Source organism: Borostomias antarcticus (assembly GCF_949987555.1).
Source record: "Borostomias antarcticus genome assembly, chromosome: 17".
In the NCBI taxonomy this organism is placed as follows: domain Eukaryota; kingdom Metazoa; phylum Chordata; class Actinopteri; order Stomiiformes; family Stomiidae; genus Borostomias; species Borostomias antarcticus.
In genome coordinates this window covers 20423482-20443261 of record NC_140250.1, presented here as the reverse complement: position 1 = coordinate 20443261, position 19780 = coordinate 20423482, and the positions used below count along the sequence as shown (strand labels likewise).

The 19780-nt window shown below is 46.9% G+C and overlaps 1 protein-coding gene across 1 annotated transcript in view; it reads left to right on the top strand.

Annotated features, from left to right (window-relative positions):
• Positions 1 to 6401: 6401 nt before the first annotated feature.
• The window catches only part of itgb5 (integrin, beta 5), a gene marked incomplete at its 3' end in the record, with an annotated part of 44525 nt that continues 31146 nt past the window's right edge, over positions 6402 to 19780 (top strand). Inside the window, exons 1-9 of the mRNA XM_084451758.1 lie at positions 6402 to 6780; positions 7445 to 7530; positions 8201 to 8408; positions 8992 to 9241; positions 10511 to 10679; positions 12953 to 13114; positions 14690 to 14785; positions 15052 to 15141; positions 17079 to 17213. Coding sequence (XP_084307884.1) covers positions 6702 to 6780; positions 7445 to 7530; positions 8201 to 8408; positions 8992 to 9241; positions 10511 to 10679; positions 12953 to 13114; positions 14690 to 14785; positions 15052 to 15141; positions 17079 to 17213 — 1275 coding nt within the window. The 5' untranslated portion in view covers positions 6402 to 6701. The remainder of the gene's footprint in view (positions 6781 to 7444; positions 7531 to 8200; positions 8409 to 8991; positions 9242 to 10510; positions 10680 to 12952; positions 13115 to 14689; positions 14786 to 15051; positions 15142 to 17078; positions 17214 to 19780) is intronic.

Below are 19780 nucleotides of genomic sequence, written 5' to 3'. Positions count from 1 at the left end.
ATACTAGTGCTTAATGAGTGGGGATTACCAGCTGCTTGCTATCCACAACCATGGACTTGGATACCTCACTACCCTGAAACTACAGGTATATTGAGCTATATAAGTAGGCTATATATACAGCTATACAGAGAATGACAAGTACAGCATATAGGTTAAGAAACATAGAAGGTGCTGTGACATGAAGATACAGTAGTTACAGACACTACAGACATATAGCAGGTACAAACGAAAGTTGGTGCGTGGTGTTTGCTTTTCACGCCTGCTACATTAGTATTAGATGATATCATGGCGATGTAGCCCACATTATCAGTGTTAGTCCGCCATCTAGTGGTGAATCTATATAATACCACGCAGGTTCTGGGGCATCTATAGCAAGACATGGAATATCTCAACAACATAATGCTTTGACAAGACATTTGGACGGTAGTCTGCCTGTCATGGGGGGTTTCAAGACTCACGACCATGTTGTAATTCATGAGTAGCCTAGCCTAAATCTAGACAGAATCACGAAACTATCACCATGACAAGAATCACTAAACTATCACCATGACAAGAATCACTAAACTATCACCATGACAAGCAGGTACTGTAACACCTGAATTGTGATGTAACAGCTATAGCTTTTATTTTGTGTAGTTTCATTATTTCTGTTTACAGCAACAGACAACTATGAATGTCTCGGTGTCATTTTATCAGACACTGACAAACATTTTGGATGTATCAATGTTGTTGTAAAGTTGTATCAGAATTGTTGCCAAAGTTATTTCTTTACTGAATTCACCTCTGGAAACACTGGATGGTTTGTATGGTGTCCGAAAACTCTCCAAGATGTTGTTACAGACTCTAGGTAAGATATCCTCAGGTCTCCCTGGTGAAACGCATATCGTTAATAGATTGCATGGCAAATAAATGATGCGTTGCCATTTAGAAAATTCCAGAAAACACTGTATATGCATTGCAAAATATACATTTCTGATAGGCCTGTTGGCTAGAGCCCATAACTTGCAGTCTCCAATTTGCTCCCTAGCCAATATTAGAAATTATCTGATCCAAAATGTACAAGATGCCTCTCCAAGGCGTTTAACCATGGATGCACGTGCGGTCTGTCTGCGTATTAATAACACCTGACTACTACTTTACTATTCATCCGTGTGGATGAATAAATAAATGTTTCAAACCCGGCACCTCAAGAACGTCAACACTGCCCACAACCCTGGTGAAGGCTGGGGAGACAGCAAGGCGAGCGAATCCAGTTCCCACATTCTCCAGGTCAGCGTGGCTTGGGAAATGGATGAGACGGTTCTTGACCCCGTAGCAGTTTCTTGGCAACCCGGTGCACCATATCATGGACTGTTCTTGGCATGTTGAAGCTCCTCAACTCCACACTATAGGAGGTGGCACTGGCAAGCCAAAAGATGAAGACCAGCACATCGAGGTATTGGCCCCATCCACGATCCTGTTTACTGCCGAGCATCCCCATCAGGTGTTGCAGGGAAGCCCTGCTAAGCCTGTAATCTGGCTTCAGTAGATTTTAACTGTTTTGATTTAAATGTCTCAATAGGCCATCCTTTGAGTAGCCTATAGAGGACTGCAGTAGCCTACGTTCCTTCTCAGCAGGTATATTACTCATCCCTCCAACCAGCTGTTGGTAACTCAGTCAGTGTGTCAGGCTATTTCCTTTCACTTCATTATTCAGTCTGAACAAGCTCCCATTGCAGCTGTTTTCCGAGATGAGCGTTGCAGAAGAGGGAGTCCTCAGCGATTAGTTCATTCCCTAATCAATCACAGAATTTAACATTGCATTCAAAGGACGCTGGTTGGAATTCCAACCTAGAAATCACTCTTGCAAAAATTAACTCGACAGGGTCTGGAAAATGTGTGTGTGTGTGTGTGTGTGGGGGGGGGGGGGGTTACTCTGCTACACAGAACAAGTAGCTGGATCCCCCACAGGCAACCAACCTCAACAAGTAAATACTTGTCACTGCAAACGACATGCTACTGTAATTCTCAAACGAAGTGACTAATGTGTCCTAATTAGACTTACATACATTCTGTAATTGATGCCGTGTTCTTCCTCTTCAGCCTTAGAGATCACCTCAGCCTTACCTTTACATGAATACTACAAACCTGACCGTCACTGTAGGTTTGCATGTGGGAAGCCCTGAACCGCCAAGCTGGAATGACCCTTGACCTTACTACTGTAGCCGCTGTGTTCCTACTGTAGCTCTGTGTGGTCAGAGAGTGGAACCAGCATTCCTGCCAAATCCCGGGACCTGGAAATGAACCTCTGCAGGTGGATCATTACATTACATTACAGTCATTTAGCAGATGCTTTTTCCCAAAGCGACTAACAATAATTGCATTTAACGTAGTAAAAGCCAATATACTACTTGCCAGAACTCACAAGTGCATCTCCTTTCTAAAACAAACTACCTGACAGGCAGACCCCAGGCAGTTGTTGAAAGCGGGCAGCCACACCTCCTCCTCCCTCACCCTCCCCATGGAAGCCCCCCAGGACTGTGTCCTATCTCCACTGCTGTCATCTCCATGACTGTGTAGCCACCTACGATTCCAACTGCATCATCGAGTTCGCTGATGACACGGCTGTGGAAGGCCCGATCTCCAACAACGATGTGAAGATCTACCTGGAGGAGGTGTCGGGACAACAACCTTCATCTGAATGTCAGTAAGATGAAGGAGATGCTAGTGGACTACAGGAGGAAGCAGGAGAGGAGGATCTACAATCCCCTTAACATCAATGGGACCCCAGTGGAGAGACTAGACAACTTCAAGTATCTTCTTCCAGATCTGACATTGACCACAAACACGGAGACTGTGGTGAGAAACTTGGGTCCTGTCATTGGTTTGTCTTCTAAGAGATGAAATCATACTATACCAGGAATTTACTGTCATTATTTGTAGTATTATTTTGTTACAGATGAGCTAAGTTAAATGAATGTACCGTGCCTTAGGGATATTGTGTTTATCTATGCACTGCACCATTATTTGACTCTGCATCACATCTGCCAGCAGAGGGCGCCAGATCCATTGTGTGCTTTCTGTCTGTCGATTAGGAGGACTAGGGTTAGAGTTGGGAAATGGGAAACGCCAGCAAGTTTACTTAAGTAACGCTAAAGTGGGCTATAAAAGTTTTCTAATCAATATTATTGTGAAAGTGATTTATTGTCTGTCCTCCACTCTTTAGATATCTCCAGGCTGGACATGGTAGGAGCTGGCAGAATAGGGGCATCTACCTCCAGCTCATGGTTTGGGATTGTGAAGTGTGTTTGCAGGTGGGTTTCAGTGTGGTCTCATTCACTTGCTTTTTGATATAAAAAATATTCAGATTTTATCAGATTTTTCACCCAATTTGGTAGCCAATCACACCCGACCTACTAATTGTCCCGTCAACCTCACAGTCGGCGATCCGGAAGAGAGAGTCGGGTAGCTGGTGCGGCCCAGCCCAACCTGAGACCCCCACACAGCCCCCCTGGTGCGGCCCAGCCCAACGCCCCAGCCCAAGAAGACCCTGTTACTCAACAGATGTACGCTGCCCAGGAGATGTTCAAGCCTGCCAAAGGTTACCAGGCCAGAGAAGACCCTCATCCTGGACTTCATGGCTGAATCCAGAAGTGTGTGTGTGTGTGTGTGTGTGTGTGTGTGTGTGTGTGTGTGTGTGTGTGTGTGTGTGTGTGTGTGTGTGTGCGCTTGTGCCCCAGTGGGGTGGCGTGGAGAGGCTCGGTTGACAAACCTCATTTTATCATAGATATTATTCATACGAGGACTCACTACAGCATGCAAGTATATAGTCCACCGAGTATGACGTTGTTCACGTGTTCAGAGGTATCACACACACACACACACACACACACACACCTGAACCATTCCCCCTCACCAGAGAACCTGTGCCTGGATGAGTGACATCATACCGGAGCAGAGTGACATCATCCAGATGAAGCTGAAGTGTGTCTAGGCTATATTATGTCTTCCATTCCACAAAATAAGTTCTTAGCGGAAAATAAAGTACTGAATCTGAATTGACATGAATTTGTTTATGATTGGTTGATGGAATGAATTACTTATAATAAAACCAACCACGCCTAATTCAAACCCACTATCAGGAGCGTTACAAAACCTAAAATATAGGCCTATTTCGGATTTGGGTTGAAACTAATTTATAATTTCTTTCAGATGCCTGGGAACACCCTTTCCGCTATGGGAAGGAGGTGTGACGCTGTGAGGCTAGCTCAATCTGATGTGAGAGAGGGAGTGGTTATGAATTAGGAAGTTAGAAGTGTGGATGGGTGAGACATGAAAGAGATGTCATGAAAGAGATTGATTAGATCCTGACTGAGTGTGTGTGAACAGGAAAGAAACTCCCACGTTCTATTACAGGGAATAGGCAGTTGATCTATGGCTACACAACAGGTTTTACTCATATAGCCTAACCTACTTGTAGGCCTAGCCTACTATGTTGTAGGTAGGATACCAAATATGTGCGTAGGTCGCCATTTTGTAGTTGGTAAAGAAGGCTGACCATATTGATTGCCAATGGTGATTTACAGGATGTTAACCTTAAGTAGCCTATAGCAATATTTCTGTCGCCTTGTAGTTAATGATAATTATATGCATTTTGTTCCTGGGGTGTCAAAGTCAGACACAAAGTCAAGTTTTTTCCCTCTACACTACATCTTTGGACTCTGTCATTCGCTCGCTTGGCTTCTCCTATCACTGCTATGCCGAGGACACCCAACTGGTCCTGTCATTTCCCCCTTCTGATACACAAGTGGAGACACGCATAGCTGGGTGCTTGGCTGACATCTCGGAGTGGATGACGACACATCACCTCAAGCTCAATCTGGACAAGACTGAGCTGCTGTTCCTCCCGGGGAAGGGCTGCCCGCACCGGGACCTGGCCATCACCATTGAAGACACAGTGGTGACACCGACTTGGACTGCGAGGAATCTGGGTGTGACCCTGGATGACTAACCATCATTCTCCGCACATATCACATCCGTCACACGCTCCTGCAGATTCATGCTCTACAACATCAGAAGGATTCGCCCTTTCCTCACTGATGAAACGGCGCAGGTACTCATCCAGGCCCTGGTCATCTCCCGCCTGGACTACTGCAACTCCCTCCTCGCTGGGGCCCCGGGGTCAGCCATTAAACCCCTGGAGCTTGTCCAGAAAGCTGCTGCTCGCCTGGTGTTCATCCACCCCAAGTTCTCCCACACAACTTCCCTTCTCCGTTCCCTACACTGGCTGCCTGTAGCGGCTCGCATTCCAGTTTAAAACTCTGGCACTAACCTACAGGGTAATGAAAGAAACAGCCCCTCCTTCATCCAGGCCATGGTCAAACCCTACACCCCCTCCCGGCCGCTACGCTCTGCTACCTCGGGGCAACTGGTTGCCCTGTCACTCCGAGGCCCCTGTGGTCGATCAACACGGTCACGGCTCTTCTCTGTCCTGACCCCACGGTCACGGCTCTTCTCTGTCCTGGCCCCACAGTCACAGCTCTTCTCTGTCCTGACCCCACGGTCACGGCTCTTCTCTGTCCTGGCCCCACAGTCACAGCTCTTCTCTGTCCTGGCCCTGCAGTGGTGGAACGAACTGCCCACTGATGTCAGGACAGCAGAGTCGCTGCCCATCTTTCGTCGCAGGCTCAAAACTCATCTCTTCAATAAGTAGCCTACTACCACGATCCACACTCTTAAGCACCTAATGTATTTTCCAGTGCTATTGCACTTTGCCTTCAGCACTAGATTATGCTAGTCACTTGTTTTTAGAAAGGAGATGCACTTGTGAGTTCTGGCAAGCAGGCTAGACTAGGCTACATCGGCTTTTCCTACGTTAGACAATTATTGATAGTCGCTTTGGATAAAAGCGTCTGCAAAACGACTGTAATGTAATTCATTTGAGACTGTAAACAAACGAACGGGTTAACCGGATCCCTTCTCTCTCTCTCTCTCTCTCTCTCTCTCTCTCTCTCTCTCTCTCTCTCTCTCTCTCTCTCTCCCTCCCTCTCTCTCTCTCTCTCTCTCTCCCTCTCTCTCCCTCTCTCTCTCTCTCTCTCTCTCTCTCTCTCTCTCTCTCTCTCTCTCTCTCTCTCTCTCTCTCTCTCTCTCTCTCTCTCCCTCTCTCTCTCCCTCCTCCCTGTTTGAAGGCGGAGACTTGGCGGGTAGACGACGCGTAGGCTCCAGGGCGCTGAACAACACAAAATTGGAAATAAACGAGATTGTCAGCCTGGATATGTGCATAGGGAGGCGAAACCGAACTAAGAAGTCATTTTGCAAGGGTTTTAAAAGACTAGTTAGTTTGCAACCGATTAAGATGTTTAGAATGAGAATGTGAGAGCCGTGGATGGACCTCGGACATGGTAGGCTAGGCTGCACATTGAGCGAAAATAAATCACAGTTCTTCCCTCGACATAGTTTAAAACCCCCAGGATCATTTTGTTCTGTTCCTGTTGTATGGAAAGACTGAGGAATAATGAATGGTCATGTTTATTTTGAAGGCGCGTTTATATTATGAGGCCAAGAAGACGCTCTGCTGGAGTTTGTGATGGACAAAGAGACGGAGACATTGCTCTGACCGATCAGGAGGACGGAGACGGGGTCTAATGAGATCCGACTACACATGATCAGAGCCAGTAGACTTTACTAACTCACTTAAATAAGGGAAGCGCAACTATTCAACTATGCGGAGCCCATGGCTGTTGGTTTGCCGTACAGCTCTCGGCTGCATGGTCTTGGAAATACTAATTCACAGTGTCAAAGGTGAGGACATAGACTTCGTTTAGCCTAATTTAGTTCTCTGAAATCGCATGGCCTAGCTCTAGTTTACAATGTAGCCACATCAACAACGTAGGCTATAGCTGTGAAATGTATGCAACTGTTGCCAAACACAATGTTTCCGGGATAACCAAATTATATAAAGTGTTATATAAGTCATCAAGTCTGAAACAAATATAGAGTGTTATACAAGTCATCAAGTCTGAAACAAATATAAAGTGTTATAGGCCTACAAGTCATCAAGTATGAAACAAAGCTACGTGTTTGCAGAAAACAGCCTATTTTAACTTTAAAAGATTACACCTGGACTGGAGCAGAAATCAGGATGACATAGACTACCCCCCCCCCTTTCCATGCATCCCCCCCCCCCCCCCTTCCATGCATCTTCCCCCCCCCTTCCATGCGTCTCTCCCCCCCCCTTCCATGCATCTCCCCCCCCCCCTTCCATGCATCTTCCCCCCCCCTTCCATGCGTCTCTCCCCCCCCCTTCCATGCATCTCCCCCCCCCCCTTCCATGCATCTCTCCCCCCCCCCCCCTTCCATGCGTCCCCCCCCCCCTTCCATGCATCTCCCCCCCCCCCCCCCTTCCATGCATCCCCCCCCCCCTTCCATGCATCTCCCCCCCCTCTTCCATGCGTCTTCCCCCCAGGTCTCAATGTGTGCACGAGCGGCAGCGCCACATCCTGCGAGGAATGCCTGTTCATCCACCCGAGCTGCGCCTGGTGCTCTCAAGAGGTAGGTGCTCGCTCGCGCCACATGCCAACCAAGCGCGATATTTACAACGTCATGACGTGTTGACGCTTAATCCTGGCGCGTAACACCTCCAAGTAGGCTATGCCGCACGTGAGTGATGTCAGAATCCGAAGTGTTTGTAATATTTCTAACTCTATTTATAACGGTGTAATATTTCTAACTCAAGTGGAGAAGTAAACCTGAGGATGAGAGAGAGGAGCTGGTTCATTGGTGTTACAAAAGGGCAAAAGAGCTGTGCGCACATCCAACCTTAGTAGGCCAGGTGCTGGATCTTGGAGTACATACGTGAGAAGAGGAAAGATCCGCACATTGATTTCTCCCGGTCCACTTTATTGAGAATATCGCAACCTAAGGGTCGAAACGTTGAGATATTCTCAATAAAGTGGACCTGGAGAAATCTGTGTGCGGATCTTTCCTCTTCTCTCATTGGTGTTACAAGCCACAAAACATGGTCTAAGGGAAAACATCTGTGTAGTTCTGTATATAGCCTACTGTATGACACAAACTCAACTCAGCTTTGAATAAGCCAAAGTCTCACAATGCTGAGAGAAAGTTTGTTTACCCTGTTGCTTCATAATGTATGCAACATCTGGGTGAGAAGTAGGTGTGTTGTTGATGACAGGTGCGTTTGTTTTATGATTCTCACTACCAGGAGTTTGGGAGGTCGCGGACCCTTACGTCGAGGTGTGATCTGAGTCAGAACCTACAGAAACGGGGCTGTGAGGCCCAGTTCATCGAGAGCCCGAGCAGCACCGTTAGGGTCCTGAAGAACGAACCCCTAAGCTCCAAGGGATCAGGACCGACCCAGTATGATGTCATCCAGATCATGCCTCAGAACATCTCTCTGAGTCTCCGACCAGGTCTGTCCAGGAATCCTCACCACAAGGGAGGGAGGGAGGAGAGAGGGAGGGAGGAGAGGAGAGAGAGGAAGAGAGGGAGAGAGAGAGGAGGAGAGAGGAGGGAGAGAGAGAGAGAGAGGGGGAGAGAGAGAGAGGAAGAGAGGAGGGAGAGAGAGAGAGAGAGGAAGAGAGAGAGAGAGAGGAGGAGAGAGGAGGGAGAGAGAGAGAGAGAGAGAGAGGGAGAGGAGGAGAGAGAGAGAGAGGGAGAGAGAGAGAGGAGGAGAGAGGAGAGAGGGAGAGAGGAGAGAGAGAGAGAGAGAGAGAAGTAAACTTAAGTAAGACCATTGTGGCTGTTAAGTGAAGGAGACCGGTGAGGAGTGTAGCAGGGTGGTGTGTGTGGTCCAGGGTGGGGTGGTGTGTGGTCCAGGGTGGGGTGGTGTGTGTGGTCCAGGGTGGGGTGGTGTGTGGTCCAGGGTGGGGTGGTGTGTGGTCCAGGGTGGGGTGGTGTGTGTGGTCCAGGGTGGGGTGGTGTGTGGTTGGGGGTCGAGTAGCCTACCTGACTGATCCTCAAAGCAGTGACCCTGAATCGTCGTCCCCTCCCCAGGTGACCAGGCGTCGTTTGAGGTGCTTGTGCGCCAGGTGGAGGACTATCCTGTGGATCTGTACTACCTGATGGACCTCTCGCTCTCCATGAAGGACGACCTGGACACCATACGCAACCTGGGCACCAAGCTTGCCAATGAGATGGGTAAACTCACCAGCAACTTCAGACTGGGTTTCGGCTCCTTCGTGGACAAGAACATGTCCCCGTTCTCCTACACGGCTCCCAAGTACCAGGACAACCCATGCAACGGGTGAGAGAGACTCTGCTAGTGGTTAGGAGCCCTCAACCAGGGGCTGAGTTTCCCAGAGGCATCGTAGCGCTACGTTCATCGTAGCGCTATGATGAACTCCATAGCTTACGATGAACGTAGCGCTACGATGCCTCTGGGAAACTAAGCCCAGGTTTATAGGAGGTAATGAGACCCAGATTGGCAGCAGACAGACTCAGCAAAATTGAGTCCATGTTGTGTTATTGGTCGTTTTACAAAGTACAATCAATATTTTGATATTCATTACAGCTGGACGGGAGATTTATTCCAAACTAAAACGGAAATGAAGTTTGTTGACTAGACTTCCCAGTCCCTGAGAGTAGTTAGCAGACGTTTGTGAAACAGGGATACTCTGTATCTTGGGTTTAATTCACACGCCAGTTCTCTCTTGTGAAAACTGTGAAAAATGTTTTATTCACCCTGTGGATTGAGATGGGAATGGGACAGTCTTGACTTGGTCTGAAATACATGCCAGTTCTCACTGGTACTGTTTATATTCAGGTGCAGGAGCTCCACAAAATTGAGCTTGATATAAAAATTCTATAAGAGCAGAAGCTCAAGCAGCAGAACATTTCTCTGCTTGAACTCCTGCCCAGGTCAAGCACTGGTCTGCCGGTTTCCCCTGAAAGGGAACAGAACAGAAGCAGGCTGAAAAGCAGCCGTGCACCACATTCACCCCGGGGGTGGGCTTACCCCGCGCTAACTGATTGACTACCCTCACGCATCACTGCCCAAGTAGGTTATGGCTGGAGTCCTGCTAGCGTGTGTGTGACACACAGATGCAGCCGCTGCAGTAAAAAAACATTAACGAGGCAGATAACAATGTGTGGGCTTACATTTTCAACCTAAGCTCACCTCTGTGAAACCCCTCCTCTTCACACACACACACACACACACACACACACACACACACACACACGTGGGTGTTGGTCAGGATGCAGGGTGTGAGAGTGTCAGCTTTTCCTCATGATTATGCTGTCAAACACATTGTCAGTTTAACCACTATGACATAGTCAGTTTTAACCACTATGACATAGTCAGTTTTACAGTACTGTGCAGTGGGCATTTCCATTAAATATAGATCATGCTCACATACTCTTGAGGAAAGCAACTTTTTAAGGTCTTATGAATTCATTATGAACTACCATAATCCATGATTTATTCATTGACTAATGAATAACCTACATGTTCTAGGAATACGTCTAAATCCAAACCCTAAATCTATGATTGTTTGACCTCTTCCCCCTGCAGATACAAGCTGTTCCCCAACTGTGTCCCCTCGTTCGGTTTCCGACACCTCCTCTCTCTCACTTCTGAGGTGGACCGCTTCAACGAGGAGGTGCAGAAGCAGATGGTGTCTCGTAACCGCGACGCCCCCGAGGGCGGGTTCGATGCCATCCTGCAGGCTGCGGTTTGTAAGGTGAGCTGTCAATCAAACAGACTGAGATGGGTCTCATCCTCCTTTTGTCTCCCTCCCTTCATTCTTTGTTGAACACTGTGTGCAAACTACACTTTGGCTTCAACAAAGTGTAAATGACTTGACCTTGACTGGCATAGAGAAAAAACGAGGAGAGGAAGTGTCTGTTCCACTATCGAGACTCACCCATTGACCATAGTCCTATTTATTCAGTTAATTAAAGGCCCCAGGGGGTTGAACAGGAAGTGCAGCTGGTTAAACAAGAGGTTTAGGCAGGGGCAGGTCCAGTCATATCCCAGTGTTCAGCTCCCATCTTAATTGTTTCTTTCTGGAAGAGAATGACTCCTCGTTGGCAGCTACCTTGTAATTTGGCGTAGCTATTCGGTTTCAAACAGACTGGTTTAGTGGTTGGATCAGGACTTGCTTGGAGACTAAAATAATGTTTCCCTCAACTGTTTTAAGGGACATTTTGTAACGCAAATTTGCCAACCCTCTCCCAACTGTTCAGAAATTACTCAGCTTTTTTAACTTGCTCCTCGAGTCAAGAATGTGTTTCCTAACAACAGGAAATGATTTGGCATGCAGTCCTAGATAATGAGCATACTGTATTTCAGCCTTTAGTTGGCACACAGCAAAGCTGAACACAATAATAAGTCTTTCATAGAGGCCTGTATAACACAGCTGGCGCACATCTATTGTGTATACATTATGGAGGCATATAATGTACTGTACGAGGCATCTCAAACAGCTGCCTCTGCCCACGCATGCTGAAAGGTCAGGTTTGTTTAGCACCAAGCCATTAGTCAGCAGTCACAGACAAAAGCTCGCTGTAAACACTGCCTATTGTTGTCCTCCGAGCTCCATTGATGTAGGCCTTCTGGATGGACTCCTGCCTCGTATTCTCTTCATGGCCGCTGCCTCTCACCTCCGCTCCTCAGTGAGCGTCAGTGGTCGTCCAGCTGGTGGAAAGTGATACAGCTGATCTCTGAATCAACTGGTGTAGTGATGTTTTCCTGTAGTGGAGGACTAGCAGTAGCCTGGAAACCAGACTTCATAGCCGTCCAGAACGATTTGAGTTGGAGAAAATGGGGCACCAATCAGGAGACTGCATTTTAACGGCTGTTCCGCACGCTCAGTCCCAGATTGGCTCCTGTAGATGTTGACGAGAAATACAACCGGAGTCCACTAGTAGAATGAAGCAACGAGTAGTAACGTTAGAAGAATAAACACAGCTGTAAGTGCAGTTATTGTAGAAATAGACTCAATAACAACTAGAAAGGGTGCTGAGAGAGCACAGGGCTCCGCGCATTAATGCATTTTGTTGAAATGGTTAAAAATCACATCTCAGTTTATATGAGATAGCTTACCACAGGATCCAATAAGAAATCCATAAGAAAATTTATTTTTTCCTAATAGTGAATGAGAATCAGATATAATTTTATTTTACATGGAAAGAGGTTTGCATAAACAGCAAATAAAGTTGATATTTATCTATCTAAAGCTGATTTGACTCCTCATTGCTACAAAGAGAAAAGGATGAACGCGGGTCTACAGATTACTCATGCAAGAGGAAAAACGTTCTTTTTTTTTAGTGAGGAAGTTTTACTTCCAGGCTAGACTAGCAGTGGCATAACACTAATAATCTTATGGGTAGATTTGACCCATTTGTGATATTAATGACGATATAATATCCTGTTAGCTTGTTCTGCGAATATTTATCACTCCAACTAAATTATTGTGGATTTTGAATGATCTATGGATTTGGGAAATGTGTGCTTTCCCCAGAAGACCTACAGTTGACTTGTTTTTTTGTTCAAAGTCTTGGGTGGGGGGAAGAAATGCTAATTTAAAAATGTGCCTAGTGGAGCTTAAATCCCTGATTGTATGGAGTTCATTTTGCTGCTGTCTGCAGAGGGCAGATTGTGTCCTGGTTCATACCCAGAGACCTTAACCCTTTTAACCCTGAAAGTACAGTGACAACATTTCGAATATTAATTGGATTTTCCCTATAATACTAGAAAGCGCAGTTTCTCAGCTTTCAGCAAGTGTTGGAGTGAGGAATTTTTTAGATTTGTTAGATATTTTTTAAATATTATTAAATATTTGCTAGATATTTTTAAAATGTTGCCGGTGACGTGGTCGTATCGAAAGAGTTAATTGTGGGGACCGTGTATTCTGTTGTCTCTTGTCTTTAGTGTGGTGACCCTGTGTTCTGTCATGTCTCTTGTCTCCGGTGTGATGACCCGGTGTGTCTCTGTCTCTGTCCCTATGCCCAGGAGAGGATCGGCTGGAGGAAGGAGGCCTTCCACCTCCTGGTTTTTGCCACGGACGACGTGCCTCACCTGGCTCTGGATGGCAAGCTGGGCGGCCTGGTCCAGCCCCACGACGGGGAGTGCCACCTGAATGGCAAGAACGAGTACAGCGCCTCCACTAAGATGGTAAGAAAGAGTGCCGGTGAAAAACTAGGGCTGGAATTACGTTCTCCTGTAGAGAAAGTTTTATGCTCCTAGTTAGGGTGTGAGGAGGGTTAGCCAATCACATCCTCAAAGCGCCATACCTGTGTTTGCTTGAATATAAGGCTGCACAAGATCAGGCTGCGGCCACTTCTTTGGGATACCACTCATGTGCGTTGTCCTGAAGTCCTTGCGCTCGTATGTTCTCAATAAACCAGACTTAACCTGTTTGATCGAATCTTGGTAAATCCTTTTAGACTAGTTCAGTTAAAATCCATTACAAGTGCAACATGGACCACTGGTGTGGTTGGGTCTTTTGACAGCAGTAATCTAGTATGATACGTATTAGTATTGCTAATGGGCTCCATACAAAATGTTGTGTGTTAGTATTGCTAATGGCTTCCAACTGTTGCTATGTTGACTCGGACATAGAAATGTCAGCTAACGGGAATGACTCCAGTTGACCTCTTAAGCACGGAGGTCTCCAGAGTCTTTGATGATGGATCAGGCCTGCGCCATGATGAGGAGGTATATGTGGTGCCCTGGGAGGTTACTGGCTCTGTTTGGCTGGCTCTGATCCCAGGCAAACTCTAAATCACTTCAGTGGTATCTCTTCATGCCCAATTGGAACCAATCAACTCATGTCAGCCATTAGCTGGAAGGAAGGAGGAAGCTCACTTAGGCTGCAGGCATTAAAGCATTAAGCACCGGTCTTGAATGGCGACGTAAAGAAACGTGGAAGCCCATGTGACACTGATTTGTTTTAGGAAAAGGGCATTTCATAGATACAGACACATATAGATAGACAGACACATGGATAAGGCGGGACCTAGATTGTCATTACCTAAATCACGATATTTTCCATGGTCTTCCTATGCCCTTGTTGCTATGTGAACTGTTGTACTTCGGCTCTCTTGTCTCATCCCTTCAACACAAGCCAAAAGCTTTGATCATCAATGGTTTAGTACCCTACCGTAGGTAGCAGCGGTCAGAGCATCCGGCCAGTGACTGACCGGCTGGAGACAAGCCCAGGCCACTTGACAAGTGATTTCCCATCGATCATGTTGCCCACCAAGGCAGCTAAATGACTAAAACGTTAATGTAAAATGAACAGAATTGAACGGTGCTTCCCTCAGCAGCACAGCCCTGCTCTGTTTGTAGGGTGAAACTACCAGTCTGGAAAAGCTGTGAATGCGCAAAAGTCGAAGTCGACGCTTTCAGCCGAAGTTGTGAAGTCTTGATTCATAGAGAGAAAGAGTGGTCCCTTATTCAATATTGCCCCTAACAAAGACAGCCATGCCAGGGCTGAGATGTAAATCAATGAGCCACTTCAGACTTGGTTTGCAGCCCTGCCCTCTGCCCAGAGGAAGTGGCAGGGGTCTCCAGTGTAAGCATGGCTCTGGAACCCGGAGGGCAATGACTTCCCTCCACTAACTTCCTGAAGAGGAGAGCCAAGCCCAGGGAGCTAGCTAGGCTGGTAGGCATGTTGGTTGTTTAACATTCTCTCTCTCTCTCTCTCTCTCTCTCTCTCTCTCTCTCTCTCTCTCCCTCTCTCTGCAGGACTATCCCTCTCTGGCTCTCCTGGGAGAGAAGCTGGCAGAAAACAACATCTATCTCATCTTCGCCGTGACGAAACGACTCTACGTCATTTACAAGGTAACTTCATATACTCTACCCAGGCATTAAGCTTGTCAGCCATGTTAACCGTCTGTCTGTCTGTGTGTGTGTGTGTGTGTGTGTGTGTGTGTGTGTGTGTGTGTGTGTGTGTGTGTGTGTGTGTGTGTGTGTGTGTGTGTGTGTGTGTGTGTGTGTGTGTGTGTGTGTGTGTGTGTGTGTGTGTGTGTGTGTGTGTGTGTGTGTGTGTGTGTGTGTGTGTGTGTGTGTGTGTGTGTGTATTAAAACTGGTCTCCCTGTGTATGAAGAACTTTACAGCCCTCATACCAGGGACCACTGTGGAGATCCTGGATACGGACTCAAAGAATATCATCCAGCTGATCATCAATGCCTACAATGTAAGCAAAGCAGGACTGTTCTCACCAGTGTTCTTCTTCAACTGTTCTCTTTGATGTATCGTGTGCGTGTGCATGCATGTATGTGTGTGAGACAGAGAGGGAGTGCACCGCATTGCTAGATAAGGAACAGGTTTACGACTGAGAGCTGCCTGAGACCCTCTTTGATACCCCCCTCACACACACTCACACACACTCACACCCGCACGCACAGGAAAAGGGTCCAGTGCTTTCAAGCCAGCGTCGTGGTTGGGCCTGAGTCCACATTCTTATGTGTTTAAAATAGGATCCAAAAACCACAGTCCAGGCACACACTGGATCTTGTGAAGCGGATCTTCTTTGTTATGTGTTTTTGCCAATATCTGTCCTGACAACATTGTTGAGCTTTGTAATGAGGTCAGCTTTGCTTTATAGGACTATTATGCGTCAGAAAACCAATGCATCTGAATTGTATTGAATGTTCTCGTCCCTTGGTTTTGTGGTAAACAAGAAATATATAGTGTGCTTTAGTTCTAAAAGAAGAAAAGTGCAGCCAAGATCAACGCTGCTATTCAGTCTACTGCATGGGGAGAGCGACATGTATAATCTCTGTCTGACCACAGTTAAGATTGGAATGTTAGTGTTTGTAACTGTCAGTGTAGACACTCTCATAATCCTCTCTCTGCACATCCATTATCCCAGTGCATGATGGGATAGCTGCTTTTCTTCAGCTCTGGTGAGTGCTCTGCCACAGTGGCTAGGCCTCTCCATGGACTGAATTCTGATGTGGTGTTGGCCTGCTGGCTATTGTATCATTTACTTTGTTGGCCTGTTTGAGAGGAAACGGCAGAGTAAAGGGGGGAAAGAATTTCTCTCTGTGTGTTTTGAATGTTTTAAAAGTCATTTTTCTCGATTTGGTCAAATTTTCCCTCTAGCTTGATCTTTTTCGACGCAGTTATGTGGTTTTTTTCTACCAAAATGTTTCTTTCTGTGGTAAAGATGAATAACAAGTTGCTCTTGCACATTTGAGGATAGGAACACAGAGTTGCAATGTTCAGTAGGACGACAGACAGAGATATCATGTGCTGTGATGACTTCAACCCCATGAGCACACACACCACGCTGGAACAATTGATTAGTCTCACTGTCCTCACCAAGGAATGTGAAATTAAAACAGAATTCATAACCAATTTAGATGAATTATGTTTTTAATGGGAGCTGAAGAAAGAGCCCCCAGTGTTCTCCTGCCTCGGGCCAGACCCAGGCCATCCATCATGATGTGCGTCAGGCCTGGTTCTGATTAGCCCTGTCACAGAGAGGGAGGAGGAACAGGCACCGGGGAACACGAGAGGCACAGAACCCAGCTGGCACCGGGGAACACGAGAGGCACAGACCCCAGCTGGCACCTAGACCAGCTGAGGCATTTCACACACACTCTTCCTCCATGCCCACCCTCCGTGGTTTGGGGGGGCTGACGATTAGAAAAGACAGAATTAACCGCATAATTCTGCGCCAAACCAAGGCTGTTTATTCTCTCTCTCTCTCTCTCTCTCTCACATACACACACACACACACACACACACACACACACACACACACACACACACACAAACACACACATTCTCTGTATTTCTCTTTTCCACTCTGAATCCAAACAGATTGGGTAACAGGCAGTTAGCTTCATTATAAACTGCTGAATGGCAGTATTTTATTGTATCTCCAGTTTCAGGGAACATTTAACATTCAAATAGTGGGCAGCCCCAGGGCCAGCTCTGATATATAGACATGTTCTGGTTCTTTCTTGGATTTGATTTATTCATCAAGTCTATAATCAAATAGGTTTGGTTTGGTTTGAATAGCTGGAAACGTAACTGATAAATAACTCATATCGTTTAACTCTGAACTCTTTTCATTCAAAACTGTGAATTATAATCCCCCCCTTTATCTCTCTCCGTCTCTAGAACATCCGTTCCAAGGTGGAGCTGACGGTGTGGGATCACCCAGAAGACCTCAGTCTGTCCTTCGCCGCCACGTGCCAGGACGGACAGACGCTGCCGGGCCTCAGGAAGTGTGCTGACCTCAAGATAGGAGACACGGTCGGTTGCTCTCCTCGCTTATCAATGCCTAAACCCCGACCAGCTGCACCACAGGAAGTGACCTGGTAGTGACGGGGGGGGCTGGTAGTGACGGGGAGGGGGGGGCTGGTAGTGACGGGAGGGGGGGGGAGCTGGTAGTGACGGGGAGGGGGGGGCTGGTAGTGACGGGAGGGGGGGGAGCTGGTAGTGACGGGGGGGGGGGGGGCTGGTAGTGACGGGGGGGGCTGGTAGTGACGGGGAGGGGGGGGCTGGTAGTGACGGGAGGGGGGGGCTGGTAGTGACGGGGTGGGGGGGGTGTATTCAGCCTTTATTTATACAGGGTAGTGTGTTGAGACTATTCTCTTTTTAGAGAACACCCTGAAAACACCCCACAGTACACAGCTGGGGAACAGATAAACCGACGCCCCCAGCGGGGGTTCTGCGGGATGTGATCCCCACCTGGAACAGATCCAGTCCACCTGGAACAGATCCACTCCAGGTTATTTGTAGCAAGTCTCTGCCGATGGCATCTCTGCTACGCTGAGAAGGATCCACTTATACCCCACCACCTGGGCCAGCCCAGTGAGAGAGAGGCTAAAGAAAGCCAGTTGTGACGTGGCAGGCCCCCCGTCTGACCTTTCAATCCCCTCAGCGTTGAGGTCTAGAGTTCCTGTTTGATTTGATCAAGCAACAGTAACTGTAGGGAGGGAGGATCTATCTTGCCTTGTTAGGAAATCAGCAATACTGACCCAGTGTGGATCTGTAACCTGGCTTAATGAGAATCAACCAGGCAGCATGCCTGGATAGAGGGGCTAGTTGTCTCGTGGACAGGGGGTTTCTCCCTGTTTTGTTGCTTTTCCATCTTTAACCATGTGCATGTGGGATCCTAGCATTATTTTGTTGGTCTGCTATAATTTTTCTTCAAGGTTTGTAACGCTAGGGGAGTATTTAGAAGATTCATGAAGTATTTAATATACTCTGGATAGTCTGTTATTTAAGTTCTTCTTCAGAGGAAATGCATCCATCGTAGGCCAGATGGATTCAGACAACTGAAACCAAACAAATACGCAGGCCAAACATACTTGTTGTTTTGAAGGAGGAGGTTTTGAATTATGAGTTCATTCTCTGGAGCTCAACTTCCTGTCTGTGCTCTGCTGGCTTTTTCCCTGTCCAGTAGGGTTGTGCAATAAAATCAATACAGCAATACATTGCAATATTTTTTTTCCACAATACTGTATCGATTTTTCACGGTACAGTACTAATACATTATTTATTTTTTTATTTATTTACTTTATTTTTTTGCACAAGGAAAGTATATAGAACAAGATGGGGAATAAATATAGATATAAAAAATGAAGGATAGAATTTAGTCATAGATACATAATTCATGTTTTTAATTTAAAAAGTCCTTATATCCCCTCAGGATCACCTCCAGGGAGCAGGGGATGGAATTGTATTTTCATTTCTCATTTTATGTAGAGTATCTCATTTTATGTAGAGTATCGCAATGTGCAATGTATCGCAATATGTATCGTATCGTATTGCAGTGTATCGTGATACAATTGTATTGTGACCCAGGTATCGTGATAAGTATCGTATGCCAATATACTCTGCCCTGCTGTCAAGAAACACAACACTAGCCCCTTCTCCCTCCATACTTCACTACATCTGGTAGGACTGGCTAGGTGTAAGCAACTGTTTAGTCTATCATTATCCATCTCCCAGCTCGATAAAAGTTGTTTCTGGACAGGGCTACAGTAACTACACACTGGTCTTGTCCGACACTGGCCATTCATATTCAATCTAGTCCTCTTCTAACATGGCCGGAATCCTTCCAGAACAATGATTTACGGGGCAATCTTATGTCTGACTCATTCTCCCAGAAGTCTCTTCAGGTTTTGTAGTTCAAGTGCTCTGTAGGCCAGCTGCAGTCTGGGAATGTGGTGCATTGTTAATGAAAGGAGCTGACAGCGCTAGCCAGACACTTGTTCTTACCAGGGAGATGGATGGAGCCGAGGGCTCGGTGAGGCCTCTGCACAGACCAGGCCAGCCGTGGGAGTCTGACGGCCATTACTCCTGCTCTCTCTCTCTCTCTCTCTCTCTCTCTCTCTCTCTCTCACATTATGACTTGTTCTTGGCTTCCTTTGAGGGGCGAACATAACTGGGAATGAGTTGTTCTTCCTTTCGTTCTTCAGAGAGGCACTTATAGATGTCTCTGTGAAGGATGAGTTGAGGAGAACACAGCAGCAGCGGTATCAGCAAATGTGCCTCGTGTTCACAAATACTGCTGGGTCTTTCCAGTGGGAGAGTGCGTAGGAGGGGGTAGCGGACCTAATATGACTGGGAGAGTGACAGAGAGTGATTTCCTGGTTGTCAGACGTGTTGGTATGTTTTACAGCACGGAATGCATTCTCCCTTGGTTTCAGTCAGCAAAAAGTGGAGATGGTGATCGCGGATCATAGCTCGTCTCAATCTCTTTTGAATTCGACACTGCTCCGATCGCCCCCCCAGACCAGACCCGTTCCACAGGATCTATTGAGATGCCATCGATGGGGGTCTACTTTGTACACGACACCACGCAGAGTGTT